This window comes from Dipodomys spectabilis, unplaced genomic scaffold, assembly GCF_019054845.1.
Source record: "Dipodomys spectabilis isolate Male_0828 unplaced genomic scaffold, ASM1905484v1 ptg000437l, whole genome shotgun sequence".
In the NCBI taxonomy this organism is placed as follows: domain Eukaryota; kingdom Metazoa; phylum Chordata; class Mammalia; order Rodentia; family Heteromyidae; genus Dipodomys; species Dipodomys spectabilis.
In genome coordinates, this window is record NW_024871114.1 from 230953 (window position 1) to 240368 (window position 9416).

The 9416-nt window shown below is 37.8% G+C and overlaps 1 protein-coding gene across 4 annotated transcripts; it reads left to right on the forward strand.

Moving 5' to 3' along the window:
• The first annotated feature begins 8183 nt into the window (after positions 1-8183).
• Positions 8184-8776, forward strand: LOC122097894 (AP-3 complex subunit sigma-1-like). 4 transcript variants are annotated; one of them, XM_042668475.1, is made up of 2 exons: positions 8184-8524; positions 8633-8776. In XM_042668475.1, exons 1-2 carry the CDS (start codon positions 8198-8200, stop codon positions 8768-8770), a joined length of 465 nt encoding a protein of 154 aa, XP_042524409.1. In that variant the 5' UTR covers positions 8184-8197; the 3' UTR covers positions 8771-8776. The 4 variants fall into 4 exon arrangements, with proteins under 4 accessions (XP_042524409.1, XP_042524408.1, XP_042524410.1 ...); XM_042668474.1 differs by having other exon boundaries at positions 8184-8461; positions 8534-8776; XM_042668476.1 differs by having other exon boundaries at positions 8184-8461; positions 8642-8776.
• Positions 8777-9416: the final 640 nt, after the last annotated feature.

Below are 9416 nucleotides of genomic sequence, written 5' to 3' on the forward strand. Positions count from 1 at the left end.
TGGGGGGCGTGTCCTGTTGTGGGTCCTGAACTCTGGGCCTGCGAGCTGTCCCTCAGCTCGTCAGCTCTAGGCTACCAATCTACCACTTGAGCCACAGCACCAATTCTGGCTTTTTTTCCTGCTTATGTGGTGCTGAATAATCGAACCCAGGGCCTCATGCATGCAAGGCAAGGGCTTTTCCCAGCCCCTCAAAATGATTTTTAACAGGAGTCAGTCTTCAGAAACTCCTATTATTGAGCTATTCAATTGCTGCAATATTCACGTGAACAGGTGATGTTAGTATATTTATGAAAATAAAACTAATTCTATATCTTTCTGTATCCTTCTCCATTATCACTACATACTGTGATTATTACTTTACAAACATTTACATGTTTTTATGAAAATAAAACTAATTCTATATCTTTCTGTATCCTTCTCCATTATCACTACATACTGTGATTATTACTTTACAAACATTTACATGTTTCACACTTCTCGTATGGAAACAGCGATTCTCGGATTAAACATAGGGGCAGTGTTACATATGATACATCTTCTGTAATTATGATGAAGATTTTTGTAACATAACACCTGAAACATTTTCGAATGTTTATTTAATTCTTAAATGAGTTCATCTTAGTCTTCTCATCAAAGAATATACATTCTTTCACAAAGTGATGTACAGAAGTTTAGGAAATAAGCAAAGGAGTACAGAAGTCACAAAAAATCCTGAATAAAATACTTCAAATTTACTAAAGTTCTATTTCATTTCTTTATTACAATCTGACATGATTTTTGACTATCTGTAAGTCCTTATAGTACACTCATGTTCATCAATATGATGTAGTTCAAAAGTTTTATAATATTTTGTGGAGGCTAGTGTGTTCATCATGACACAAAGTTCGAAAAGTTAGAGCTAAACCACAGAATTTATGCCATGACTAGTTTTACAATAAAATGGTACAACAAATGACAACAGGGGATCCTATGTAACAGCAACACTCATAAGACACTATGTTGGGTATGATCTGTAAAACATTAGAGGTTAATGGGTAATGGGAAAGAGAGCCAAAATTGAAAGAAGGGTGCATCAATTTCAATAAGGATTGTACCCACTACTTATGTAAGTATACTCCCACTCTAGGTCCCTATAACATTAAAAATTAAATATCAAAAAAGTAGACCTAAATGATAAGACTGATGGAATGACTAGTGTTACATATCACATATTCAACTTACTTTGAAACAAATGATTATTTAATAATTCTTCTAATTCCATTTTTGCAATTAGCTCCTTTCTTGAGATACATGACATAAAGAGCAGAAAAGAATTTTAGGCTAATTAGACAAGTGTATTTTTATAATTCTGTATTTACAGGAATCTCTATGAGTACTTTGTCAATTATATTGAGATTACAGAAGGTATGTTAAGGTCTTTTGCACCGAAAATATATAAATATGGTATTGTTAACAGTGAATAGTATTCTTCCATTTATATATTACTTTTTAGTACCTAGTAAATCATTACACAATTTGACATTCTACACATATTTCATATGGATATGTATGCTCCAAAACAGGTATACACACTGACAATGGTACAGAAACTTCCAATACAATTTTTTAGACATGAATACACTACTGCCAGAGTTTTGAGAGAATCATTCTTTCACAGGTGATCACTGAATAAATTGATGAAAGTAGTGTGAAGGGTTTAGATTGCAGTAATTACTCGTATTGAAGAAGAAGTAGCTGAAAATTGTGAGAGAATAAATGCCGAATATTTTAAGAATTTGATTTATCAAAATTTCTATTGAATTTAGCATAACATATTTATTATACTATTTGGTGAAGTTCATTAAGTTTAGAAAATATTCCACAGCCTGTTATAAAAGTGGGCAAGTAACACTTCGACCCATACAACTCCCAAAAATGGTATAAAAAAGCAAAGTTCCTGAGAAGCTTGCTTAGGAACTATGAATCCCAATTTTAACTCTAATTCTCTGTGATATATACTTCCTTGCATTTTCTTCTAACTTAAATGAATTACTGTTTATATTAGATTTGATAAAATATACCTTCTTTTGGATGGATATTTCACTATAATAAAAGTGTTGTGTTGTTGTTATTATCTTTTTTTTCTTTGGTCCTATGGTGCTTTCGTTGCAAAACCAAAATGAAAGCTTCTTATTTCCTGACATTTGTTTTCTTATTTGAAACCAGAATGTATTTGATAAGAGCTTTTCAGGGGATTGAGTCATTCTGAATGTTAATAAATATGAAGTTAATATCATATTTGACATCAGTTTAATTGTGTTTCATTATTCGGCATAAATCAGTCGAATTCCATCCTTGAGAACAGAAAAAAAATATGATCATCCTATAACTGCTGTTTGACTTAGCATTTAGTAAGTAGTGATACAGTTTAATGTCCTACATTATACTGTCTGTATCAACTTTACGTCTGCTCACATTTTCAGTATCTTTCACAGGACATTATTTTCTTTTGAGAACTTAAAAATAGCAAAAATCTCACAATGCAATATTAGTCATATGTGATAAACCTACCACTTCCTCAAATAGATTAATAGGGCATTTGGATGCAATAATCAGTTCATTTTTATTTTCTGTTGGTATATTTTTGCCTCATATTTTAAGTATTTTTTTCAAAATATGCTGTACAGACAAGTTACATTTATGTCACTGGTGAGTATATTTCTTGTTGAACATTGTTAAGCCCTCATTTGTATTTTTTCTACTATCCTTTAGCTCCTCCACCTTCACCACTCCTCCTCCAATGTTAATTTCCAACACAGTGTCTTCTCAATATCATGACTCCAATGCATCATCCTGTGTTCTTAATTCAGAAATTTATTACTCTGTGCCCCTCCCCAAATTGCAGAAATTGGTATACAAAATGGTACCAAGTTGGTATCAAATACATTGAGAACAGGAATAAAGCACAGGAGGAAGAAAAATAGTAGAAACGAAAATATCATATACTATATTAAAATCAAGAACAACAAATGAAAAACTCTTACGTTGCATTTCGTTACAGGCACAAACACTTTTAAAATGGTTTTATAGTAAAAATAGTGTACAAAGGGGTTACATTACATGAGTAAGGTAATGAGTACCTTTCTAACAAGAATTGTTACCTTTTCTTTGTTTTTTCCCTACCAACATTCCCCTCTCCCCAAATCGCCCTCGCTCTTCCAAGTTGTAGAGTTTGTTTTCTATACAGTGTCTTGTACATCCCCTTGTTACAATGTATGATCCTTTATCCTTGTTCCAGCATTCTGTTTTTTTTCTTTCCCTTTCCCAAATTATAAAAATGTATATAAAAGATACAGTCAAATGAGTCTGCATAGTGCTCCTTTATGACCCAGCAATCCTACTTTGGCCATTTAACCAAATGATCACAAGGAAGGCTATACTAAAGCTACAAACACATCCATGTTTATTGAAGCATTATTAATCATACTTAAGATACGGAACCAACCCAGATGCCCCTCAGTAGTTGAATAGAACAAGAAATTGTGATATGGATATGGATATAGATATAGATATAGATGAATAACTTGTTACACACCCAAGGGAATTCAATTTTTCCATCGGAAAGAATAACATTGCCCTGCTTGTTAGGAAGTGGAAAGACTTGGAAAAATTATATTCAACATCACATCACTATATTTTGTGATGTCTTATCTCTGTCTCTGTCTCTCTCTATCTCTTTCTCCATCTATATCTATCTATCTATCTGTCTGTCTGTCTGCCTATATCTTTCTGTTCCAATCCATATATTTTTGAGCTTTTCTGCTCATTTAATAACATTATCATAGATATATGCTAATTATCCCAAATAAAGGAAGAGTTTTGTATTGATAAGTCTGAACACAATAGATACAAATAGAATTTCAAAGCATACTGTACAAGTCATACTAGGAAGGGATTAAAGTTTTCTTGAGCAGTACATTCAGCAGATACTGCTAAATCTTAGTGAGATAAAATTCTTACCTGCTCAATTAAAATAATCATATAATTTGGATGAAAAATGCAAAATCATAGTTTTTTACATATAATTATGTATTTTGATATCATTTATCGCCTGTCTATTTGGGATGATAAAAATTGGAAAGCTGAACATTTGTTGAAAACCAGTTGACTAAAGGAACACAAACATTGATTGATTATATTATGAGATACTGAATTCGACAGTGTAATTACTGACATGAATTCAAATCTAACAATCTATATTAACAGTTCAAATTCATTTCAACTACACTTACTTACGCTTATTTCCAAGTAATAATCATCAAGGCCAATACTTGGAGATTTCTTCTATCATAGTAATAAAAGCATGAAGAAAAGATGGAAGTTGGTTATTGAATATTAACAACATATTCCAACAAACAAAATGCATGAACTGGGAAGAAGAAAGGGAGTCACAGAAGGCTCTGCATCTTTCTATGTCTTTCAGCAAGCGAGGGGGAAAAATGAATATCCATTATCATTTTCTTTCAGATCAATGAAATGTTTGTTTTACAAAAATGTTTCTTCATGAGAATTTTAGGAAAAATTTTTGTTCAATATTTTCTTACTTGTGTCAAAGAAAAATTACAATATCATTTGTACAATTAGGAAAAAAATTCTCTTAGCTGTGCATTGTAAAATTACTGATGTGCTATAAGCAAAAGCTACCCATATCAGTTTTAACAATTTTACACGTGTTCAATCACTAAGTAATACTCTTATTCCACATAACGTCTTTCATTGTTCATACAAACCTGTGTTATGCTTATCCTTCTTTTTGGAAATATACTTTGTTTTCAGACAGTATTACACTGGAAACATTCCTGTTACTAAAGGGATTGCTTCTTCAAGCAGTTTTTCTGAAGATCTACCTTGTGAAAGAAAGTTGGAACACTCCAGTTAGGGTAAAGGTTAGGTTAGATATGTGAATTCAGAAGATAAGCAGCAGAGATGGTGGTTTTGAAACAGATTTTTCTGTTGGAGTGCATAATTAGGCCACAGTATTATACATATTGAATTATATCAAATATTTGCTATAATATTTGAAGCAAACTGTGAACATGAATAAAATTCTTGAAATTTATTCAATACTAGTGCATGAAATCCTCCTCCTCTTCCTTCTCTCCCCCACTTTTCTTCCTTCCCATTTTCTTCCTCCTTCCTTCCCTTCCTTCTTCCCATCCTTGCCTTTTCCCTTCTCCCCTTCCTCATTTTCTTTTTTCCTTCCCTCCTTCTCTCTCTACCTTCCTCCCTCATACCCTGCCTTCCTCCAGCCTTCCCTCTCCTTTCCTTCATTTCTTCCTTCTCTCCGTCTTTCCTTCCTTCTTTGCTTCCTTTTTCCTTTCCTCGCTTTTTATACTTCCTCTTTTCTTCATATTCTTATTTACTATCTATTTCTAGTATGCATGCACACATCATTTCCTTGTTTTATTTTCACTGCCCCTCCCTGCCTCACCCCAGCAAGCCTGGGACTTGAATATGGAGCACAGATTAGAACTAATGGCTTGGTCTTTAACCTAAATGCTGGGACTTGAACTCTCAAGCTGGGCTTTGAACACATAACCTGGAATTGAAACTCTGGGCCTGAACCTTGAACTCCAACCTGGGTCTTGTACTCAGGGCCTGTACTTGAATTCAACTCCTGGGAATAGAATTCAAGGCCTGTACCTAGAACTAGTGCTTAGGACCTGAGCTCTGATCCTAGGCATTTAACTAACAGCATGGCATTGAAGTCAAGCATGGGCCTTAAATTCACAGCCTTGGCCTTGAATTCATGTCCTGACACTGCAATTTGGAACCTTGGATTGAATTCCTTGCCTGGGACTTGAAATGGTGTGCTTGCCTTGAATTCAGGAACTGGGACTTGGACTCACAGACTGGGCCTTGCATTAGGTCTTGGACCTTGAACTCACATCCTGGGCATTAAACTCCAATCTGAGTCCTTGAACTAATTACCTATGCCTTGAATATAGGGACAGGGTCTTGAATTCATTTCTGGGACTTGAATTTGTGGCCTGGGCCTGACAATGGGGCCAGGGAATTGAATTCACAGTCTGGGCCTCAAACTAGGGGCATGGGTTTTGAACTCAGTTGCAGACCTTGAATTCGAGTACCAGGCATTGAATAGGGTCCTGGGCCTTGAATTTGGAGACAAGAATGAGCTTTTCTGTGCTCAGAGCTGGTGTTCAACCACTCCAGCCCTGACTGTTTATCTGTGTTTCTTCCACAGTTGGAAAAATATTTTTATTTTTATTTTGGTTTTTGAATCAAGAATTTACTTTTTCTCCAAGAGAAGAAATTCCATCCAGTTTCGTGTTTCTTGCATTTTGTTTCTTTGTTTGTTTCCTTTATATGTTAGTATTTCTCTTTATCTGAAAGTGGAGGGGCTAGGCTAGAAGACAGGGAGGGTGTAATGTGTGTTGGAGGATGCTGTCCAGACGTGTATGCTTTCTACTGAAATGAAAGAGGGGATATTATCAGGCTTTCTAGCCCGTCAGTGGTTACGTAGGTGGACATGATCCAGAGTCCAGTTTGCACAAAAAAGTAAAAGGGGCAGGGCCAAAGTGTGAACCACACACAGGAATAGAGGTGCAGGTGTGTGCACCCACACAGTGCTGAGAGAAGTTTCTAGAACCAGGCCCAGCTTTGCAACCATGCCAGCTTATTTCTGTTTTGGATTTGAGTTGGGGGATTTAAATTGACCCCAGACCTTCTCGGTACACCTCACAAACCCCTTTCTCCATGTACAGAAACTGCCCTGCCCTGCTGTAGGATGATCAAACAGCTCCCCAAATACACGACAGGATATCTTCTGTTGTGGTGGTGGTAGTTTACCTGTTCCTTCTCAAAAAAGTCTATGGATTCCACCAACAAGCCTTTTGTGAAGTGGGAGCATCTTCTTATTTCTTTGCCGCTTTTTCATCTTTCTTCTCTTCGTCCCTCCCTCTCTCTTTTACATCTATGTCCTCCTGCTCTTTGTGTGGGCAAGCCTCAACATGATTTTTTTTTTGCTTTATTTATTTGGAACTGTTTTTCTAAGGATTTGCATCTTGCATGGAGCATCCATATTCCCACTTTTGGGGAAGCTGAGTGCATAGAGGAGGCTGATAGTGACAGGGCAGGTTTATTCTTGAAGTTTCCCTTCCATGTAGGGGTCAGCCCTGGCTGGGTGGTATCTCTCTTGCCTAATGGGAATGGAACCTCAGGAAAAGGGTATGAAAAACCAAGTCTAGAAGAAGAAAGGAAGTGAAGGAAGGAGAGGGAGGGAAGAAAAAGAGGACCAAGGAGGGAGGGAAGATGAGGAAAGAAAGCATGGAGGGCATGGAAGGAGGGAGGAAGGTGAAAATGGGAGGGAAGAAAGAAGGATGGGAGCAAGGAGGCTGGGGGAAAAGGATGTCAGAAGGAAAAACAAAAGCAAAGAATGAGAGAAGGGAGGAGGGAAGTGAAGGGAGAGTGAAAGATGGAAGAGTAAAGGAAAAAGGGACCAGGCTAGAAAGGAGGAGGGAGCAAAGAGGAAGGAAATTAGGGAAGAAAGGTAGGAAGTACAAAGGGAAATAAAAAGGACAAAGAAAGGGAGGAAGAGAGGGTGTAATGAAGGAAAGAAAGGAGGAAGGAAAGGCAGAAGGATGGAAGAGAGGAAGAAAGGCAGGAAGGGAGGAAAAACAAAGGTCAGAAGAAGGAAGGAAGGAAAGGATGAAGGAAGGAAAAAGCAAGAAGAGGGAGGAGTGAGGGAATGACGAGAGGGAGGAAGCAAGAGGCAGGAATATAGAAAAGAGGGGGCGGGAGGAGGGAAGATAGAAAAGAACAAGGGAATGAAAGGAGGGAGGAGAGAAGAAGAAAGGAGGGAAAAAAGAAAGGAAGGAAGGACAAAGGAAGGGAGAGAAGAAAGAGGAAATGAAGGAAGGAAGACGGAAGCGTAACGAAGGAGGAAGGGAAAGGAACAAGGAAGGTACTAAAGAGGGAGGCCAGTAGTAAGGAATGAGTGAATAAAAAACAAGAGGTAGGTCCCCAGCGCGAGTGTGCCGCCCCCCCTCCCCCCGCCCCTAGCGTGCTGGCGTGCGTGTGCGGGCTCTCGCACAAGGGCGCGGGAGGGAAGGATCGCTGGTGAAGTCCCAAGCTCCAGCCCGCGCTGTCCCTGCCCCGGCGCCGCCCGCAGCGCCTCTCAGGCTGGTCAGACCCAACCATGATCAAGGCCATCCTCATCTTCAACAACCATGGGAAGCCACGGCTGTCCAAGTTCTACCAGCCCTACAGTGTAGACACCCAGCAGCCAATCATCCGGGAGACTTTACACCTGGTGTCCAAGAGATACGAGAATGTCTGCAATTTCCTGGAAGGAAGCTTGTTAATTGGCAACAAGCTGATCTACAGACACTATGCATCACTGTATTTTGTCTTCTGTGTGCATTCCTCAGAAAGCGAACTCGGCATTTTAGAACTCATTCAGGTGTTCGTGGAGACCTTAGACAAATATTTCAAGAATGTATGTGAGTTGGACTTAATATTCCATGTAAACAAGATTCACAATATCCTGGCAGAAATGGTGATGGACCGAATGGTGCTGGAGACCAACATGAATGAAATTGTCTCGCACATCGACGCGCAGAACAAACTGGAGAAGTCTGAGGCTGGTTTAGTAGGCGCTCCAGCTCGGGCTGTATCAGCTATAAAAAATATCAATCTTCCCGAGATCCCAAGAAATAATAACATCGATGACATCGGTATAAAAGTGCCAAACCTGCCCTCTTTTAGATAAAATATTAAAAAGATCACTCCCAGGTAAAACCCAGGGGAAAAAATCATCTAAGTTTACCATGCATTTGTTTACCAAAAATAGAGGAGGCGAGTCTTAACTTTTGCTCTTGGATTTAAGTCAAGGTACTGTATAGAAGTTGTGTAAAATCAGTATGGAAGCTCATTGCTGTTTTCTCGCTCAGTGATTTTAAAGAAATTGAATAGTATAGTTCCTCTGTGTGTGAGAGAGTTTGTGTGTGTGTTTCTTTCTTTAGAAAAAACTGCATTCCTATGTCCACCTAAAGCATGCCCGTATGTATTGGCTATTGCAGTGTTTACAAAAGTGAGATACTTTAATTATATACAAGCCAAACTGTTGGTGTTTTGTATAGATCACAGGTAGAGCATTCTCTAATTCTTTCTACCGTTTGTCACAATTGATATTTAAAGAACCGAGTATGTATTGCATGAAAAAGTTATAACCTTTTCCTCTTAGTTTAAATAATTTCTAAGATAACTGGGAAAAAAAAAACAAGAGGGAGGAAGAAAAGAAGAAAGAAAGGAGGTGAGGAAGAAGGGTAAGAAGGGTAAACTGGAAGTAAGGTAAAAGGGAAGTAAGAAAGGAGGGAGCAGGTTTGATCATGGCATACAGTGGGGAGGGACCTCTT

Excerpts from the sequence above, each read along its gene's own strand:
- LOC122097894 (XM_042668474.1), top strand. The coding sequence starts at position 8,198 with ATGATCAAGGCCATCCTCATCTTCAACAACCATGGGAAGCCACGGCTG. Across the intron at positions 8,462-8,533 it reads GCATTTTAGAACTCATTCAG|ATTCACAATATCCTGGCAGA; the intron begins GTGTTCGTGGAG and ends CATGTAAACAAG.